Source organism: Pelophylax lessonae (genome assembly GCF_965119305.1).
Source record: "Pelophylax lessonae genome assembly, chromosome: 9".
Classification (NCBI taxonomy): Eukaryota; Metazoa; Chordata; class Amphibia; order Anura; family Ranidae; genus Pelophylax; species Pelophylax lessonae.
In genome coordinates this window covers 135,501,149-135,523,359 of record NC_138776.1, presented here as the reverse complement: position 1 = coordinate 135,523,359, position 22,211 = coordinate 135,501,149, and the positions used below count along the sequence as shown (strand labels likewise).

At 42.9% G+C, this 22,211-nt stretch overlaps 1 protein-coding gene across 1 annotated transcript; it reads right to left on the bottom strand.

Moving 5' to 3' along the window:
- Window positions 1–3,423: 3,423 nt before the first annotated feature.
- HNRNPH3 (heterogeneous nuclear ribonucleoprotein H3) lies at window positions 3,424–21,688 on the bottom strand. Its single transcript, XM_082267459.1, has 12 exons — window positions 21,535–21,688; window positions 16,783–16,866; window positions 14,701–14,859; window positions 14,432–14,575; window positions 13,632–13,770; window positions 13,097–13,287; window positions 12,640–12,723; window positions 11,028–11,140; window positions 10,440–10,575; window positions 10,181–10,321; window positions 9,982–10,074; window positions 3,424–3,728 (listed from the first exon to the last, which is right to left on the bottom strand). Exons 2-12 carry the CDS (start codon window positions 16,859–16,861, stop codon window positions 3,646–3,648), a joined length of 1,362 nt encoding a protein of 453 aa, XP_082123585.1. The 5' UTR covers window positions 16,862–16,866; window positions 21,535–21,688; the 3' UTR covers window positions 3,424–3,645.
- Window positions 21,689–22,211: the final 523 nt, after the last annotated feature.

Genomic DNA, 22,211 nt, shown 5'->3' with positions numbered 1-22,211 from the left:
CTTTTTACACAATGAACATTTATGGCATGCATTAATACATTGCACATGTGCTCAAGTGCCTAATGCCACTTTAAACCTCACGTTTGTGTAGTGCAAAAAGTTTGCAGAGGAACCATCTGAAATCGCTTTTTTTCATGGTGCAAATATGCAGTGAACAAACTAACGTTTGCATTTAGCAATTTCCATTCATTTTATATAGGGACTACATAACTAGGTTAACAAAAATTCCTATAAGTGCTAAATTTTAGAAATGTGCTGATCGGCACCACAAATTATCTACCTTATGCAATCATTTTTACACAATAAGACCAGAGGGAAGAGTGCCTGAAGATTAGAGGCCTACTCCACTGTTCAAGCTACTGCGTAAATGTTCACCACTATGTGGAGAAAATTTTTAACTCCTGTGTCACAACATAAGCCACCTCTTACACATAAGTGCCATGCTAAAATCACAATACAAGACATAATAATAACAAGGAGTGTAAAATAATTGCAATACCAACTTGGTTGCAAACACACACTCACCCCGCGCTAGACTCAAAACTCAAGATAGTCTGGGAGATGTATAAATGTGACCCCAAAAGGTCTCAGCAGCTGTCTTAATAGAAATAATGTATAAAAAGGTGTAATCAAATAACCAAATAGCTCGGTCCAATCAACCACACAAACAGCGCTAACAGATGAATGGATAAATATTAGGATCTATATTCTCAACAGGCAAAGGTGTAATGCAACACAAATGTCCATAAAGCAGTCCAAAATGGTTACGGGAAGGGTGTGAAGGAACTTGGATACACCACAATTCGACCAAACACCGGTGCTCCCCCCCTCCTCCTCTGGAACTCACCAGATGATTGGTAAAACAGGGCCTCCTCATATGTGAATTCCAATCACCATCAGGACCTCTTCACCTTCCACTAGCTTGGATCTCCTCTCATATCTTATTAGCCTTCATATGTCACTCCATTCATGATGGCATGTAAATGAAGAATGGGGGACATATAGTGTAATACCGCAAGGTTTATTGATTAAAACACACCAAAATGGCCCCACTCCCCTCCAGATGTCTACTTACAATATCAGATCTGAATGAAGGCATTCAAAAATTGGCATATATAGACGCATAATGACCATTTCTTAATTTAGCCAGGCGTCCATCTGTTCACAAGGCGACCGCGCACACATGCCCTGACGTTTCGTCACCAAGACTTCTTCTGAGTCTTCTGCTCTCGGAAGAAGTCTTGGTGACGAAACGTCAGGGCATGTGTGCGCGGTCGCCTTGTGAACAGATGGACGCCTGGCTAAATTAAGAAATGGTCATTATGCGTCTATATATGCCAATTTTTGAATGCCTTCATTCAGATCTGATATTGTAAGTAGACATCTGGAGGGGAGTGGGGCCATTTTGGTGTGTTTTAATCAATAAACCTTGCGGTATTACACTATATGTCCCCCATTCTTCATTTACATGCCATCATGAATGGAGTGACATATGAAGGCTAATAAGATATGAGAGGAGATCCAAGCTAGTGGAAGGTGAAGAGGTCCTGATGGTGATTGGAATTCACATATGAGGAGGCCCTGTTTTACCAATCATCTGGTGAGTTCCAGAGGAGGAGGGGGGGAGCACCGGTGTTTGGTCGAATTGTGGTGTATCCAAGTTCCTTCACACCCTTCCCGTAACCATTTTGGACTGCTTTATGGACATTTGTGTTGCATTACACCTTTGCCTGTTGAGAATATAGATCCTAATATTTATCCATTCATCTGTTAGCGCTGTTTGTGTGGTTGATTGGACCGAGCTATTTGGTTATTTGATTACACCTTTTTATACAATACAAGACATACCTCAGAAGTTACAAGCAAATTGCATCCTTCTGAAAAAGGATAACTGTCTACATCATGCCTATTACAAGGCTTCAGAACCTTGAGTTACTGACTCTGAACTAGCTTAAAAAAAAAAAAAAAAATTATATTCTTCCCCTGAAAAAAGTGCAAAGTGATTTTTTTTTTTTTTTTTAATAGAGCCAGTAAAGCATTGCACCAGTGATCAATAGATCACTGTACCATGTGGGTCTCCTTCAAAGTGTCAGTGTATTTATGCGCCGGTACATTCCATAAAGAGTTACAATCTGACAGGAAGATTCAAAGAACTTAAATGGCACTCCACAGAGACGTGGCAGTTCGTTAACTACAAGCTGACAGCCACAAATGATACGGGGGGGTATTTAAATCCCACAGAGCTGTATAAATAAAATGAAAGCCGTGTGGGCTGAGCCCTGCATGGCCACACTGATTTCAAAAAATGACAGCTAGTACAGGAATTTCTCGCCCATACTGCTGTTACCAGGAGTGCAGCCATCGGCTGCAACATTGGCAACATGTTCCAAGAGTCCTTTCACACAGTCCATTTTTTCCCTCCGCTCATTGACTTTTTTGTTAAATGAACACTGATGCACTTTTGGAGTGACCGTTGTTTTTCATCCCCATCCGTTTGCAGATTATAATTTATGTCAATGGCATTGTGGATGTCAGCGCTGACATCAGTTTTTGCGTCCATTCTGTTTTTTAAATGGAAGAAAAATAGGGTTCTCTTCCATTCCAAAAAATGGAACTGATCGGAAAGGATGCAAATCAGATGTCAGCGGATGGTCATCCGCTGACATTTGCATCCCATTGACATGCATTATGTCCGTTTTTCATCCGCAAACGGATGGGATGAAAAAAAGGACATACGGACCGTGTGAAAGGACCGTTTAAAAAAAAAAACAAAAAAACAGGAGGAACAGGTAAACGTTTCCAAAGGTGAACTTATCCTTTAATTGAATAAGCTGAAGTTAGCAGATTGAATCTTGTGACGCTGTGCATGGTAGCCAGAGTGCTCCAGTTTTAATAAGTCTCCCCCTGTGATTATCAAGGGTCAGCATAAAAGCCAGGAAAATTGAGGTTAGCAAAGGTGGCATCCATTAGGGAAAAAAAGAAAAAAGTTTACTTTAAGACATGACTCAATTAATGTGAAGCTTCCTTCACACATTTTTTTTTAAAAGTAAACAAGAACCCCTTTAAGAACCCAGATGGGATATAAGCAGATTTGCATATTTATGTAGGTTAGACTGAACAGGTTTTCAGGAATCTAAACAAATTTATAATAAAAAAAAAAAAAAACACGAAAAAAACAAAACACTTAATGGGGATTTTGACAATAGGGCAGCTTAATATCCACAATTTTAAAAACACACCCCACATCCTTTGTGAACCAGCCTTCAGGCATGAGCCGGGGGTGGGAGGGGGGTACTTCATCTTCCTGAGACCTTCAGTGTTGCTGAAAGAAGAACTTGTCTGAAGCATTACAGGAGTGTATTCTGTACGTCTAGATACATGCACAAAAGATGTAATCATTGTTTACAGTACAACCTTAATATTAGGCATGGACACATCTTTGATTATAAAAAAAAATTTATTCAAAGTTAAATGTTTGCATTCAAACAAATGAAGATTCCTACAGTAACAATGTCCACTGTACTCTGCTCACTAAAATTGTTTTAAGATCAACTTTCTAGTACAAATTTTGTACAAGAGCTAAAACACAAAACAGAACTAAAAAAAAGAACTTTCATCCACGAACGCCTCTAGACAAAATCTGTTCTAGTACATTCCACGCCATCCAGCTGTTCCCATGCTATCATGCTGCCCAAAGTAGCCCCCACTGTTTCCAGAATTGCCCCTCCCTGTAAAGAGAATATTTTAAAGTTGGTTTTAATGACAATATAAAAAGGGTTCTAAAGAAAAACATCTGCATATATTAAGTACAAACCAGCCTGCTGAACAGAAATGTAATTTTACAAACAAGTCATAATATACAGAAATCATAAAACGTAAAGTCTGAAAATCTAGTAGTTATAAAGCATTACAGTGAACCTAGAACGGAGTTTAGTGCCACAGCTCAGAATATCCAGGCACAGATACAAATATGGTTTGCAGTAGGGCTCTATCCAAGGATGCATGGCAAAAAGGAAGTTAGAGAAAATTACAGTGCATCTGAAAAGTATTCACAGCACTTCACGTTTTCTACATTGTTATATTACAGCCTTATTTTCCTTAAAATGCTACAATTTGGAGTAATGAATTTAATCCAAACCATACCCCATGACAACAACATTTACATTGTCATTGTGGGTATTGCTCGTATTATGAGGAAAATAATTTAACAAGTTTGGAATAAGGCTGTAAATTAAATTGTGGAAAAAGTGAAGCGTTAACGAATATTTTCCAGATGTAGAGTATAGTGGCCACAGAGTGCAAGAGAAATTTAGGAGTATATTACCCCATTGTTATATGGGATGCATTTGCTGGGTATTGCCCCTATTAGCAAGTGACCCCATTCAACTTTAATAATCCAGGTTTCCTCTGTGCTGGCATGATTTTACTACCTGACCTCCGGAAGATTTACCCCAATTCATGACCTGGTCACTTTTTAAATACAGCCCTGCGTTACTTTGACAATTGCATGGTCATGCAATGCCGTACCCAAATACATTCTTCCCCACAGAGCTTTTTGGTGGCATTTGATCACCACTGCAGTGTACCAGAAACTTTGATAAAAAAAAAAAAAAAAAAAAAAAGACTCCGTAGCTGTCAGGTACACCCGTATTGGCCAAGCCACATCAAGGGAAAGCAAGGCAATTTCCTTAGGATGCTCAGGCCTGGAACACAGGGAGGGCAACAATGTCTTCAATCAAATGAAAATCAGGAGGACCTTTGGACGATGGGACATGAATGAAGAACCACACCTGTGAACCACCAGGTAAGATGAAGACAGCGCTGCTAGCTCAGACACCCTGCGCGCAGAATAACCACCAAAAAGGCCACCTTCTGGGACAATGTAAGCATTGTCCCGAATGTTCAAAAAGGTATCTGGAGAACGGACACCAAATTGAGTTCCCACGGCGGCAAAGGACACCGCACTGGAGGAACCATGTGTCTCAATCGCAGGAGAAAGGTACGCACACCAAGGAGTTGGCGGCCAACGGATGTTGAAAGAAAACCGCCAAAGCCAAAACCTGGCCCTTGATGTACTCCAGGAAAGGCGCTGCTCAATCCCTTCTGCCTCGATCCTGTGCAGGAGTCTCAGCAGAAGCTTGAGGAAAAGCATAATTAAGGCGACAACTCCAAAGAGTCACTAATGCGTGTGGCGTCAGCTAGAAGATCCCGAGACCGTGTCACAAACCTCTGCACTTTCTTGTTGAGGCGAGAGGCCAACAGATCCACCTCGGGAGTACCCCACCTGAGACAACTGATGAAACTCCTCCGGATGAAGTGAACATTCCCCCTGGTCCAATGACTGCCGACTGAGGTAAACCGCCTGCCAATTTTCCACCCCTGGAATGTGCACAGCTGCAAGGGTTGGAACGAATCTGTCTGCCCATCTTAAAATGCTGGCTACTTCCTGAGTCGCCAGGACACTTCTCCTGCCCCCTTGGTTATTGCCTCATTGAATCCGTACCAGACACCCATGGAGAGGACCTGTCCAATGATCCAGTCTGATCGCTAGGAGTTCCAGTACATTGATCGGTAGCCTGAACTCATCCAGAGTCTAAAACCCATGAGCGCACAACACTGTCCCGAGGACGCCTCCCCACCCGGACAGGCTGGCGTCTGAGGACGATCGTCCAGTACAGGGTAAGAAACTATTTGCCCTGAAGAAGTGCCCCCCCCCCCCCAGGTCCCTGCGCAGAAGCTTCGCCCACTCATCATAGTTTGCGACACCAGGGCAATAGTAAACACCGGCCTAAGTGCTGAACCAGCCACAGTGACCATATGGCCTCCGACCTCCAAATCAGCCGCATCCGAGACTCAAACCGGGATTACGGTGGCTTTATTCAACTGGAAACCAGGAGTCCACTACAGGAGGAACTGTCTTCTTCCTAGGGAATCCTCATAGGGGTAATGCATTGCAAAACCCTTGGGGATTGCAAAGGTCAGTTTCAGGCACATCCACTGTTTTGTGGCAATATTGTCAAGGCGGCGGGAAAGGGGAACACCTTCGCCGCTTTGGAGGACCTGTGAGTGCCAAAGGTGACGCACCACCGATGCTACGTTAGTGGCATCGTCCATCTTTAAAGTTCCCCGCACTGATACAATCACCACATCCACTAGCTCCTTTTCATGTGCGGCTAGAGCAGCAGAGAAATGATCCTCACTATCTGAGCATGCAGGGTGTGTGTGTGTGTGTGTGTGTGGACACAGGGTGTGTGTGTGTGGACACATCCGTGGAGGCCAAATCAGATTCAGGATCCGATGAGAGAGGAAGCAGGTGAAGGTGGGGGGGAACTTTTTGCTAGCCAGTTTGCCCGGGACCCAAATCTACCTTGGACACCAAGGATTCCAGGACCACTGTCAGTGCATTCAGTTGTTGGGACCCGGAGGGCCCAACAGCCTCAGAGTGGATCAGGGGGTGCAATATGCTGCAGGGGATTCACTCCAGAAATAGAGATTATTCTCCCACTCTACAAAACTCTTGTCCGGCCACATCTGGAGTATACTGTCCAGTTCTGGGCACCGGTCCTCAGGAAGGATGTGCTGGAACTGGAAAGAGTCCAGAGAAGGGCAACAAAAATAATTGGGGGAATGGAGGACATCTGCTATGAGGAAAGACTACAAGCACTGAACGTATTCTCTCTGGAGAAGAGATGATTGAGAGGGGATATGATATCAATGTACAAATACTATACTGGCGACCCTAGCATAAGGAACAAACTATTCAGAGAAAGGGAATACAATAAGACCCGTGGCCACTTACTAAAACTAGAGGAAAGGCGGTTTAACCTCTGGAAATTCTCAGCAAGGAACTCTGAAGGTCCGAGATTAGAGAGGAATATTTGGGGCTTTCCTAATTTCTCTGGGCTATACTACATCATTGGATCTAATACATACGCCCTTGTATTATCTCATCTGGTAAGGGGCTCATTCATCCACGGTGGCGGTCTTCGCTGCACCCATTCATTGTGTTGAGTTTTGCACCTTGGAGGCTTATCACTTGCATGTTGGATTCACATGGACTTTTCATATTGATTTATGGACTTTATTTTTTGAAACTCACCATTGTACCCAATTTTATTATTGTTCACCTTTGTTGAGCACGTCATATTGTTTAATTTTTGACTTGTTTTGATGTGGAGAGACTTCTTCTCCAATCCATGTTTCACTTGTTTATCACCAACTTTATTATTGATATTAGGGCTGAACGATAGTCGATGTGATATCGACTATCGTTCTGCAGGCACGGGCGATATTCATATCGCCGAAGCCACGATATTTAGGCATTAGGCAGAGCGGGGAGAAGTCGGGACTCAGGGGGAGGAGGAGGACTTACAGTGACTGCGTCCGTCCCACACTTCCCTCCCAGCTCTGCATCTAGTATCCAGCCGACCATTACTCCGCCCTGCTCCGCCCATTCTCTCCTGGCTGCATCGGGGGCAGGATCAGGCTGTAATGTTTTTCAATGGAGAGACAATGGGCGGAGTAATGGTCGGCTGTTGACAAAGAGGGAGGGCTGGAGTACGGGGCGGATTGCATGGCGGCGGAACAGTGTTTGCAGCAGGAGAGGGGGGGAGATGTCCGGAGCATGGCGGAGGAGCACTGCGGGACAAAGGCTGCTACTGACAGCCCGCTTCCTCTACACTCTGGCTCCGACAGAAGGCTCAGGCAGGAGAAGTTCTAGGAGTGTGGTGGATCCCCTGGCAGAAAGCTGAGCTCTGCTAACTGATCCCTCCTCCGGAGACTGGAGAAATATCGCTATATATATATATATAGTTAAAAACGAAATATCGCAATATACTTTCCCCAATATCGTGCAGCCCTAATTGATATATTACCATATCATTAGATATCAGATATTAGTCAATAGATTAGCGCACCTGATACACACCATTTCTAAGGTTGCAGCTTCTTTATTTTTTTCCAGCGCACTTTTTCTACACATCACAACATTGGGGGTATACTTTTACAAGAACCCATTTTAAAAACAGATCTTACCTACCCAACCCAAATTCACCTATCAAAAAGCATGAAACATTAAAAGCCAAATTGGCCCAAGCTAAATTAAAAGCAAAAAGGGGTCCCCAAGAAAGGAGGGCTCTTTTCTAATCTGGTAGGCATGTACAAATGTCACAAGAGGAACTGCTTAACATGTGCCTTTGTTCCAAATGGCCTGAAGCCTTTCAAGGTAAAATTACAAACTTTACTTGATACAGTTTTTCCACTTGCTCCTCAGACTTCGTCATCTATGCCCTCAGGTGTCCCTGTCATCTGCTTTATATAGGCAGGACCATAAGGCCTCTGAGGACTAGATTTAGAGAGCATAGGAGAGCCATAGAACGAGAAAAAAAAAAAAAAAAGCGTAAACATTTCCAGAAAGTACACGCCCAATCTACCAAGGGGTTAACAGCATGGGTCGTAGAGCAAATTCACAATACCCAAGTAGTGGAAAGGTATATAAAAAAAAAAAAAAAAAATAAAAGTGAACAAGAAATGTATTGGATTTTCTTCTTTACTCCATAAGGACGAGAGTCATACAATACTGAAATGGTGTGGTTACAGTGTCAGTATGTCAATAGAGTTTGTCCAATATCTCTCACACCTGATGCAAGGAGCTTTTATCATCTAACCACATCCAAAAGTATAATTTGACCCCTACCATATTCACACCGGCCATGTATTATGTTAATCCAACATAGACCCCTTTAAAAATAATTTTAAATCAGATTTAAAAATCAGGACCACTGGAATCCAGGGAAAGTTAACTGACAGATTAATCAGGAAAGAGGAAACCAAACTTTACTCCCAATTGCACAGTTAGGAAGTGGACAGAGGCAGTTGTTATTTGTACTGCAGTACTGTAAAAGGAGTAGAGGGAGGAAAGAATGAATCCAAACTTCTATAAAATAGTCTCTCCATTTAGCACTGGCTGTTTCAATAGAACTAATGCGTCCCCCACAAAATTATATATAAAAAAGGGACACACTATAGGAAATACATTAAAAAGAGGTAATCTATTTTTCATTTTCAAAAAACACAAAGTTGTGCTTAAGTTAATGAATGGTTCTTTAAATTAGACCTAGGCAAATTGCACCGACAGGGCGGAATCCTGTCTTTTGGCCGTTCCTCCCCACATGGCCCTCAATGCCTCTACTGGGAGCCCAAGGAGCAGGCCAGTACAAAAGGGAGGCTTGGTTTTGGTGACAAAGTTGCATAGGAGACATCCCAGCACTTTGCTATCCAGCCAATTTCTTCCTCTATTAAAGGGCTGCCCACTAAACTCCAGAAGTCATGCATCTGTTCTTCAGGCAAGGTCAGGATTTGCAGAATCTCTGCTGTACCAAATCTCAGACTCTTCCAGTCACAATGCATGTAACAGTCGGGTGTTACGATACCTCAATGCTTGATTTAAGCCCCATAATGTCACGACGGTCAGAGTTTTGACCTGTGGCACCAAGTTAAAAAATGCAGCCTCTAAAAAAGCAAAGCATTGTGGCATGTAAACAGCCCCATCTGGCTATTTTACAGTTCATGTGAGCGACTGGTAAAAGGATAGCTCAGCTGTTTTGTTTTCTATATGTCTACATACATATGGATATATTCCCAGATAAATAATGCAAAGTGTTTAGTTCAGCCCTCACCAATAGTCCCCAGTTTCCCACATGGCCCATTGGAAAAATTAGTTTTCTAACCCTCCATTACAATCTTGAGAAACTCAAGAACTCAGCATGCATTAGTAGAAGTTCAGTGAAAAATCTGAAGCTATACGTAGTTTTCATGTACAATTTGAGCTTAGCCCCACCCCTCCCAATTGATCATGGAGCCTTAAAAATGCAACCTCTTTGTATGCACTTTTTATACAAGCTTGGATTGAATGTTCCAGGTTTGTGATTACTTCAAGTTTTGTATGTCTAAAAGAGGAAAACATTACAAAGATTTACTTACCATAACCACCTAGACCATCTGGATTTGGATAACATCCACTGTAGTTTCCTGTCATTCCCATTCTGCCAACTGCACCACCATAGCCCGCACCATCTGGATCACACAATACCAAAATTAGGAGGGGAGAACAAACATTTCTCCATGTATTCACATGCACAATGTAGCGTCAAACTTTAATGTACCATATACTACAACATACCTAAAGTGTCTCTGCCATAGCATCCCATGCCACTGCCCATTCCACTTCCCATGCCACTGCCCATGCCACTTCCCATTCCACTGCCCATGCCAGCACCACCACCAGCAGTTGAGTTCAAAAATAGCTCAATGTACCGATGCTCTGGAGAGAAAAAAAAAAAATTAAATTAAACAAAAGCAGCATAAAAAAATACACATGGATAATGAATGAAAAATGCAAATCTGAACTGGTAACACTTTAAACAAAAAGGTTTACATACGCATGTTGTTTTTATCTTTAGACATGGCTGCTACTGCATCTTCATGTGTTGCAAATTCCACATCCGCTTCTCCAGTGGCTCTTCCATCTGCCCCAATATCAATATGTACTCTGATGGGTGTAAGTGGGGAGAAGAACTAAAAGTAGAAAAAAAAAAAAAAAAGCACACCTTTGTAAATCTGTTTTAGATGCACCAGCCTTCTATATTGCAGTGAAATAAAAGTGGCAATTTCATAAGACACCGTCAGGGAAACAGATCAGCCAAAACCTCTGAAGCAAGGTACTTAGCCAGCCCAAAACCTGGTCATGGAATCTTACTTCTGCTGGAGCTACCCACTCAAATCTCTTTACATCAGAAAGCTCTGTGCCCAGTGACAACAGTGGTCTGTGGATAGAAACCATAAAGTACACCCGAAGACATAGGCACCAAACACCCAATACAGCTTCAGATTGAATGTAGCTTTGCAGGAGAAAGAAGAATCATTCTGTCCTCACCCAGACTGGGTGGCAAATGACCCACCATTTATCAAGCTATATGCATAACAGTCTTGCATGACTAGCCCTGAACAAAATTTTAGGAAACACTTACACTGGCGATATCGCTTTCTGTTGCACGGAAAGGCAAGCCCCGCATATGAACAAAATGCCCACTGTGAAAACCAGTGCCACCATCACTTGCTCCAGGGTAACCTTGAGTCATACCTAGGAAAAAAATAAAATGGCTCCATTTACAATTGTGTAGGTCATGGGTGCTGTGCATTAACAGGGACCTATACATTGCTCACTAAGGCAGTTTACCACATCCTCCCCTCCACCCCGGTCTCCTGTCCCACTGGGAGGCAAGAGCGATCAGCTGTAATGCACACTGGCTGAATACCCGAACAAAGCCGGAATGGGCTTTGAATGGGTCCCTGATGTAGTAAACTGGAAGCAATGTCATGACATCACTTTGTTACTAAAGTCTTAAAGGCACCAGATAAAAAAAAAAAAAAAAAAAAAAAAGTATTCAAAAAAACAGGAAAAACCTGGCATTTTGAATGCTTTTTAAGTGCAGAGGGAGTTTGGGGGGGGGGGGGGGGTCTAGACCCCAGACCTCTCCATAAAGAGCACCTGTCACAAGAATATTCCTTGTAAATGCAATTTACATTTTTTTTTTTAAAGGACAGAAAAAAAAAAAAAAAACAACTTTAAATGTGCATTTGTCAGCACCCAATATCGGATATTGGCCTGAAGGGTGGCCAGAAAATCATCATCGGCCCTGACCAAACGATATTGGTCAATCCCTACTACAAAAAGTACACCAGCCTTTACGCACATGTGAACTTTAATGGCATCCCAGTCTTAGTTCGTAGGGGTCAATGTTGAGTTGGCCCACCCTTCAACAGCTTTAACTTTCCTGGGAAGGCTGTCCATAAGGTTTAGGAGTGTGTATTGGAATGTTTAACCATTCTTCCAGAAGCCAATTCGTGGGACTAGGCACTGATGTTGGCCGAGAAGACCTGGCTCGCAGTCTCCGCTCTAATTCATCCCAAAGGTGTTCTATCAGGTTGAGATCAGGACTGTGCAGGCCAGTCAAGTTCCTCCACCCCAAACTTGCTCATCCATGTCTTTCTGGACCTGGCTTTGTCCACTGGCTCAAATCATTTGGGGGTGGATTATGGCACAGGGTTGTTTTTCCAGGGGTTGAGCTCAGCCTCTTCGTTACAGAGAAAGGAACTCTTAAGGCATTAGCATACAGAGTCCTGACCTCGACCCGATCGACACCTTTGGGATGAATCAGAGGAGACTGCGAGCCAGACCTTGTCCACATCAGTGCCTGACATACAATTGCGTTTCTGGAAGAATGGTCAAACATTCCCATAGACACTCTTAAACTTTGTGGACAGCCTTCCCAGAAGAGTTGAAGCCGTCATAATTACAAAAAGGTGGGCCAACTCCATATTGAATCCTACGGACCAAGGCTGGGATGTATTACGTTAATGTGTGTAAAAGGCAGACGGCCCAATATATTTGGCAAAAGTATTTAGGATACATGCATTTACAGCCAAGTGACTAACAACCCCATTTATGATAGTGTACCTACAAGGATTTAGGATGCCCAATTATCTATATTTTTAGGATACCTTAAACAGTTGACAAATACTGTAGATATGCCCTACTGATACATCTTACTCTGAGGACAACAGTTAAGGGAGACAAACCTCGGCTTTCTCTAAGTCGATCATCAAAGCCATCTCCAAAGCCATAGTTGTTATAACCACTGTACTCATCGAATCCCCCATAGCCTAGAAACAAATCACAGTGATAGCATTTAGTTTATAGGAAACTTGCATACACAATTTAAAAAATTTTATGGCAACTAGAGCAGAGGAAACATGAATGGTGCAGAGGGATGCCAGGTGCAGCTTTTTTAACCACTCCTTAAACCTCTGCAGTCAGGTCTTGCATATCTAAGGAGGGAAGCCAAAACTAAGTAAAAACAGACAAATAGCCTGTTACAAAATCTCAACTGGGGGGGGGGGGGGGGGGGGGGAGGGAGGAGACACACAGCACAAAAACTAAACAACAAATTGATATATAAAAACTGGGGGGGGGGGAGACACACACACACACAGCACAAAAACTAAACAATTGATATATAAAAACAACAGGACTTACCACCCCCATAACCTCCTCCACCTCCTCGCATACGATCATACATGTTGCCACGGCCAGCTCCGTAATAGGCACCTCGGCCGCCACCCATTGGTCGATCATAAGGACCTGGACGCTGTCCACCTATCATTCTTCGAGGTGGATCATAGGATGATCGGATTTCACTTCTGCTACTTTTAAATATTTCAATGTATCTATGCAACCATTTTAAAGAAAAATTAGTATGCTTGTAAAATAAATGAGGAATATAAATAGTGGCTTCACAGACTAAGAGACAAAGCATTTGTACAATCAAGATTTAGAAGCTCAGAAAACGTGAAGCTGATTCTTAAAGAAAGCATTTGAAGAGAAGAGATACCAAAATTTGCATTGTTATATTGACTAAACAAAAAAACAAAAAGAAAAAAAAATACATATTTTTTCAAATCAGATCAGAACCCCCTCCCACAACCATAAAGTCCCAAAAAAACAAAAAAAACAAAAAAAAAAAAACAAAAAAAAATGAACAGAAAACCGTCCCCGTTCTGTCCATCCCCACCTGTGCCCTATTCTTTCTTTGTGTTTCCCCAGAGCTTTTTCTGCTATCTCCTTTGAAGCAAACTGTACGAAGGCCTCCCCTGTGCTTCTCCCCTGGTAGTCCACCGTCAATGTTATCCCATTTGGCACGATTCTCAACCCTTTAACCCAAGGACAAATAACCCCGTCAAGGGGAACAGTGTTAAAGGCTGAAACAAACCCATCTTAACAATACTAACAACTTTAAATAAAAATCCCAAAAGCCTAATATTTAACATTACAACTATGGATTTATCCCACCACCCCACAATGTTATCTACATTAACAAAAACTTTACCAGTATACAAAAATGTAAGAATATAGTCTACGATATCAAAAGCTCAATAAACCAAAAAATACAAGTGGCATATATAGAAAAACACAGCTATAAAAACCATTTACAAAAAAAAGAATTAGGAGAAAGCCTGAGGACAAATCAGAAATGAAGGTATTTGAGAGATGACGAGACAAACACTGCTGGCATATCAAATTAAACAGAAGCCAACTGCATTTAGCTGCAAGTTTAGAATGAATTGATTCATGCTCTGTAGCTGCATAGCAAATGTTAAATCTCAAATATCCCATTCTGTCTGGTTCTGTAAACATTTGTAAATGTTATCCATAGCTGATGTACGAAGCGTAGCAACTTGTGTTTTAGGCTTAATGGCCTTCAGCAAGTTAAATAATTCTTTTTAATCAGAGATCTGAATTTATTAAGGCTATTATAGTTCTACTCAAATTCCCAGACCTAACATATTACAGATTTTATGAAACTCCAAGTACCTGAGAAAAACTGCACAATCTCCTCTTTGCTGCAGCCAAAGGGTAGCCCACGAAGCCTCACAGTTCCATCTGTGGAGGATTCTGATTCGCCAGCATTGCTGTGTTTTAAGACCCATTCCATTTCCGTGTTGTTCGACTTGAAAACTAAAACAGTGTGACACTTGTCAAACTTATGCATCGCACATGCAGCAATAACAAAAAAAAAGCATGTTTATTCTAAAGCATAGCTGAAAGCAGGAAATGAGACACAGGTGTTGACTGAGCCTTACCTTCAATATATCTGTGACCCATATATTTACGGTCCTTCTCTAGTGCCTTTTTAAGATCTTCTTCTGTTTCCAATACAATAAAGGCTTCTCCACTAGGACGGCCTTCCTTGGACATTGTGAAATGAATGCCACCAACGCCATCTGCGATAGCACAGTCTGCTGCTTTAAAAAAGCAAGTAGCATGTTAATTGCATTGTTTAAGCACAATTCCATGGAAAACAAAAAAAAAAAAAAAAAAAACACAAACACCCTTGCATTGGGCTGCACCCACAAACAAAAGGTTAAATGCCCATTTAGGTCTAGGGGAAAGGAAAATCAGTTTTACTTACAAGATGCCGCTTCTCCCATAGTGGACTTTTTTTAACATCCCCATGTCAAATGCAGGGCTAAGAGCTCTGCATTAGATCTAATGACATCAGATGACCTGCAATTGTCAGGCATAGAGAAAAGGGAGCAGGGACTGGTTTTACAGAGTAGAGAGAACTGAGCAAGCAAAACTGCTACCAAACGTTGGTGGTTATTGTAGGACCCCCTTACACTGGTCAGTGACGTTCCCTTACATTAGTAGCCAGAGGAGGAGGGATCCCCTTATATTGTCTGTCACTGGGAGAAAAGCCACTTTATATTAGTGATCAGTGGGCAAAGTGCACTCCCTTACAAACCAGTAAAAGAACAGGTGTCCGTGGTCACTTTAAGTCAGTAATTGCACACTCCTCAAGAAACGCTAGTCTTTATATTGGGTATGCTTATTACTCAGCCTCATTTTATCTTGTACAGCACAGTGCAAATCTGCAAAAATGCTGCGGTTTTGAACATTTGAGTTTTCTACCAATTGCTGCGTGCAAAGCCAGAATTGCAAACAATGGTGACATGAAGTCACTCATTTTACAGTTTGTTACAATCCAAAAGGAAGAGATGGGAACCTCCATCATTTAAATGTACTCCTGCAAATTTATGAGCTGACCCTTATGTGGTTAAGAAGACACTTGAAAGTCCACAAAATGTATTTTACATGAACAAAGGTCGCAGGAAGGATACCTGGGCAGTAGTGATCGAGTGATATCGTTTTTGGTTGCCAATACCGATATTTTGGTCAATGCATATCGGTATGGGCTGATATTTTCGTACATTTAAAAAAATTGTCTCTTCTTCCTTGACCGGTACTCTTATGGAGGGATCTGGGGGGTCTAAAGGACTCCAAACCCCTCCTCTGCACTTAAAAGCATTCAAAACTCCAAATTTGGCCGTTTTGAATGCGGTCTTTTTTTAATTTGGCGCCAGTACCCGGAAGGAATGAAAGTGCAGGCAGGTTGCCCGGGTCTCCCGGTGGGACGGGAGACCCATGCGAGCCGCTAAAAGCACCGGGAGGGGCGTCCCCTCCGGCTCCTTGTAATGACAGTAGAGCGGCTTCTCGGCTGCATCAGTTGTCATTACAAGACAGCCGACCGTCGTCTATGGACGCCAGTACCGGTGGTAATGCCTCTAGCTGCAGGCATCACTCCAGTACAAGCACTTTCCCGAAAGATCATCAATTTCAGTCACCTTGGTGGCCGATTCCAATATATCGGGGAAAGTGCAGATCGGCCCTCGATATATCGGCTTTGCCAATAATCGGTCGATCCCTACTGGGCAGTCACACTGCAACAACACAGTAAAAAGGTGCCAACAAGTGATTCCATCAGGGCATACAAGAGTTGTAGTGGAAACAACAGCATAAAATTCAAGTGAAAAAAGTTAAAGGATGCTGGAATCAGTCCGTCGGCGGACCCCGTTTTTCTCAAACAGGCAGGCGGATGGCAGCTCTGTCTCCGCACTGCATGCAGAGACAGCTGTCAGGTCCCCGCTGTTGTCTATGGGGGAATTGGGTGAGAACGGACCGCCTGTCTATTCTCATAGGGTTTCCATCCGTCCAGATTTGACGGACCAGACGTCAGCGGACATGTCTGCGCTGACATCCGATAACCCATAGAGATGCATTGGGCATCCGTTCAGACCCGCCTGATAAACTGACAGGCGGGTCTGGACGGTCTGCTAGTGTGAAAGGGGCCTAAGAGGAAATGACAAAACACAGTTTTTTAATACCTGAGAAAAACTCCAGTACTTCTTCCCGGGTGCAGGACCATGGCAAACCACGGACTCTTACAATGCATTCATCTGCCATTTTTTCTGAAGAAAAAAAATACATTTTAGAATTTGTGCATTTAGAAGATTAATACCAAATACTGAAACGTGAATATAAGAAAGCATTTTTATTATGAACAGGCTGCCTAGAAGGCAGGTATTTTTCAGACCTGCTGTGAGGAAAATGCCAATTTCCCTACACACCACCACAGCAACAAAACCATCAGTTACTCCACTTTTACGTTACATGCAGTTCAAACGAACACATACCAATAGGCATCCATTTATTATTATTATACAGGATTTATATAGCACCAACAGTTTGCGCAGCGCTTTACAATGCGAGGAAGACAATACAGTAACAATACAGTTCAAAACAGGAGGAACTAGAGGGCCCTGCTCGTTAGAGCTTAAAATCTAGTTACAGAAACTACAAAGAAACGGATCGTTTTCTTTGTAACCATTTGTCTGTACTAGGGATTGACAGATCAGGGGCCGATATTCACTTTTTTTGAAGTATCGATCACAAAAAACTTACTGGTATGACCGATATTGCTTTAAGTGGTTGTGCTGGTGTGATACCCGCAACTAGAGGCATCACTCCGGTACCAGGTTTTTTTTTTTTTTTTTTTTTTTAATAGAGCCGACGGTCCGCTTTATTGTAATAACCTATGCTGCCAAGCAGCCACTCAAGTGTTTTTATAAGCAGCAGGAGAAGATATGTCCCCATTTTTTTTTTTTTTGCAGAGTTGTATGTGAAAATAAAGAGGGATAAAAAGCAAAAATATGAAAAGTGTTAATAGCAGTGGAAAATAAGTTTCATTGCACATGGTACTGATAAAGTGTGAAGATCTCTAGCAGAACATTCCCTCAAAAACAGGGCAGTAAAGTAAATACACGTTTTCGCATACACTCACAAAAATCATTTTAGCATTTTTTGGGATGCGTCACGAGGTGCAAGTTTACACACCTGTGTGCACAGCCTCATTCAACAACTGTCTGCATTCAGATCTTTAAAAAAGCTGGAATGTCTAAAACATGGCATCATTAGGCAAAAAGCCTTAAAGATGAGCTTTAGGCTGCCTCCAAAAAAAAAATATATATATATATATATATATATATATATATATACACACACACACACACACACACACACACACACACACATATACATTATATATATATATACACACACACACACACACACACACACACACACACACACACACACACTGTAGCTGCTGACATAATAGGTCACTTGCCTGTCCAGGAATCCAGCAGTGACCTCACCCAAGCCGATTTCTCAATTGGCTATCGGGTGCTGACGCTGCCATCTTGACTAAGGGAAACCAGCAGTGAAGCCGCAGCATGACAGCCGTTTTCCCACTTTGTGAATAGGACAGGCGCAGGAAAAGGGCCGAATACCCAGATCAGCTTGCCATGGCTGGTTTTCATGGATAACCGCTTCCTCCCTAAAGAGGTACCAGCGAAGTGGGGAAAAAAAAAAAAAAAAGACAGACAAACAGGGCTCCCTTTTAATAAAAAAAAAAAATCCCAATAAATGTATATTGATTGTAGGGATGCACCGAATGTTTGGCAACCGAACATTATTCGGCCGAAAATAGCAAAGAAAGCACTATCGGTGTTCGGCCGAATAAGTAAAAAGGCAGAATAAATTTGTGCCAAACAATGTCCCGACCGGCAACCCGCCATCACTACAGCGGCGGTCACTAAGTGGTGGCCCGCGCGATGCTTCCGCCCGGACCGCGAGCCTGCTACCTAGGAGTCCTTCAGTCCCCTTCCTCACGGCGGCTCCCTGCTCACACGCCGCCGGTGTCCTGTCCGGCCGCGAGTAGGGGGTGTGACGTCACGCGTGCGTCCTGCCCCCTGCTCCTGACTGCGGCTCCTTCACACTCGGTCCAGCGAGCTGGGACGTGACACTATGTCCACGCCCCGCCCCCCTGTTCGCGGCTTTTGGCTCCGACCTGGCTGCAGTTCAGTTATGTGGAGCACATTTGGGGGAGAATACGGTAGCTGCACAAGCATTAGTGTGCAGACTGGCATATTTTGCCATATGTTGCCATGCTCATTAGAGTGCCCTATAAAGTGCCCCTTAAAAAAAAAAAAAAAAAAAAGTGCCCAACAGAGTGCTGCTCCCTTGACATAAAATGTGGCCATCAGCGTGCCCCTTATTTTATGCTAAGGGACATGCTGATGAGCATATTTTATGTTAAGGGGCACGCTAATGGGCATATTTTAGGTTAAGAGCAACGCTGATTTAAATGTTTTGTTTTGCCCATCAGAGTGCCCCCTAAAAATTGGCAAAATAAATGGAAAAAATTCGAAACACCGCGTTCGGTATTCGGCCAAGCATTTCATTATTATTCGGCTTCGGCCAAGAATTTCATTTCGGTGCATCCCTAATTGATTGGTTTGTGCAAAAGCTATCACTTCTAAAACTATGGGATAGATTTATGGCATTTTTATTTTTACTAGTAATTTTTAGGCAGGACTTCCGACATTGCAGCATACAGACTGGACACGTGAAACTTGAGGGGACTGGTGACATTACTACAGTAATCAGTGCTAAAAATATGCACAGTTACTGTAATGACATTGGCAGGAAAGGGGTCAACACCAGGGGCGATTGAAGGGTTAAGTGTGTCGTTAGGGGATGGATTCACTAGATGAGAACAGATCTTTGTTCCTACATTAGCAGGAACACAAGATCACTGTGTTCATCTCTGACAGAATGGTGGTCTGCCTTGTTTACATAAGCTCTCTCTAGGGAGCGATAGTGGGTGGTCGGTAGACATTGCGTCTGCCGGACCTGCTGATTGGCTCCCCCTCTAGCCAATCAGTGCGCACCACCACTGGCTACTGCACGAAACGACGCACAGGTACGCCTTTTAATGTAATACAGCAAACATGCCGCAGTATATGCGCTAGCGGTTGGCAAGTGGTTAAGACATCACACTTCCATTTATAACCTTACATCTGTTGCTTCTTATAATCAATAACTGAAAATGACAAATCACAAAGTGGTATTAAACTTCAAAGCAAACATATTGCAGCTTCTCAATTCTTCGATGTGATGGCCGTAGTAGTTTTCGTTTAGGCTTTTGCATCTTGTTACCTGGCCAGGATTCTCAACAGAACAAGCTCTCCTGCAAATGTCTGTTAAAGGGATGAGACAAACCATTTACCACTGACAGGGGTGCTTACAATGACCAGCTTTGTATGCACTGTAAAACTGCTGGTGGCCGTTCCTTCAGAGCGCATGTGCCAATTACATCATCAGCTGCATATATAGTAAATATCTCCAACAGTGCATGTTTAGGAGACATTTAAAGTACCTATATGTAAGCCTTACCTATTTGGGTACAAGATTAAAGTTTAACACAAACAATGGGAGATGGAAACCAGTGTCTGGAGAGGATGATCAGGACAAGGACAAGACAGAAGAGAATAGGGAGAGCTTCCTGCACTCAGCACATACGGGTGGAAGTTCAGGTTAAACCAGATAGAGGAGACCATTGTGAGGACATTCTATCTACACAGGGGCCTCCTTTCACACACTATGGAGGATGAGCGAGCGCGCACACACACACACACTATGGAGTATGACCACACTATTATGGACTATGATCGCACACTGTATATACTCTATGGAGAGTGACCACACACACCTTATGCGCGCACAGTGGAGTATAACCACAGTGTGTGTGTGTGTATATATATATATATATATATATACACACACACACACACACACACATACACACAGGACTATGATCACAATATATATATATATATATATATATATATATATATATATATATATATATATATATATATATATATATATATATATATATATACACACACACACACACACACACACGACTATGATCGCATTATATATATATATATATATATATATATATATATATATACACACATACACACACACACACACACACAATGGACTATGATCTCATTTTATATATATGAGATCATAGTCGTGTGTGTATAAAAAAAATCTCCATACATACACACTATATGGACTATGATAGCACACTATATACTCTATGGAGAGTGACCATACACCGTATGCGCACACAGTGGAGTATGACCGCTCACTGTACAAACGATGGGCCTCTCTCCCTCACATGATATGGAGTTTCTCTCACACATGAGGGGAGATCTGGACACGGCGCCCCTGGCTCCCATATCTCACAATAGGAGATCTTCCCTCCAGCGTTGTGGTGCCAGGAGATTATATATATATATATATATATATATATATATATATATATATACACATATATATATATATATATATATATATACACACACACACACACACACACACACACACACACAAATGTGATGGAGAAAGCCCGTGACACAGAATCCGCCGAGCGCACGCACCACCATCACCACCACGAGGTCCCCGAACACAGGCCGCGCCGCACTCACATGCTATTGTGCACAACCACAAAATGGCGCCCGAAGCCTGTCCGTTCCGAACACCGAGGCAACTTTCCACATTCACCTGAGAACCTCTCCGCTGCGCGGAGTAGGCCCGAGTCCTACCCACCTAAAAACGGGCTGGAGCTATCACCAAGCGTCCCGGGCCACCAGCCGGTACACACCGGGAGAAGCGGACACACCGCCGGAGAGGGCCGGCTATCGGGGAAGATCGCTTACCTGATGTCTGAAGGGAGAATGGGCGCGCGGTATGAGAGACTGGCGATGGCCGGACACTCCTTTCATACACACCACTCGTGGAGCGGGACGTGCAGCGTAATTGCGTCACCACCGTTAAGCCGGAGAGCGGGAAAGGGCGGAAGGAAGTGACGCCTCCTGGGAGGGCACATTGTGTGGGGTGTGCTTCCTGTACTTACGTCAGAAGCCATCTTATTGGAGGAGTGTGCATTGCTGCAGGTGCAGGCGGCTTTCACAATAGTTAACCTTCAGTGAAATACACGAGTTCATTGAAATAAAAACTATGCTGAAAAACGACATTCATAAGCCATGTTTCTATTTAATTCTATTGTAATTCAGTGTCCACTTACATATTCCACCTGGAGATTTTCCTTTGCTGACTGAAAATAGAAAAACAGGCAACATTTTTTATTTTGAATAAAGAGGAAGTAAACCAATTTTTTTATGACCTTCAAAGTAAAGGCGTAATGTGCTAGTTTGCATTGCATACTAGCACATTATGTGAAAACTGCAAATTAATCCCTCTTTGTTTCCACTGCATCCATCCTCATTCATCTTGCTTCCAGGTCCGCGGACTCTGGCTGTGTGACTGGCCGGAGCCCTGTGACAGCACTCCCGTGCATGCTCGTAGGAGCCGCAGGTCACGGCGCAGGGCTCTG

Excerpts from the sequence above, each read along its gene's own strand:
- HNRNPH3 (XM_082267459.1), bottom strand. The coding sequence starts at position 16,861 with ATGGCAGATGAATGCATTGTAAGAGTCCGTGGTTTGCCATGGTCCTGC. Across the intron at positions 13,288-13,631 it reads AAAGAAAGAATAGGGCACAG|ATACATTGAAATATTTAAAA; the intron begins GTGGGGATGGAC and ends ATGGTTGCATAG. Across the intron at positions 10,576-11,027 it reads CAGAAAGCGATATCGCCAGT|TTCTTCTCCCCACTTACACC; the intron begins GTAAGTGTTTCC and ends TTCTACTTTTAG.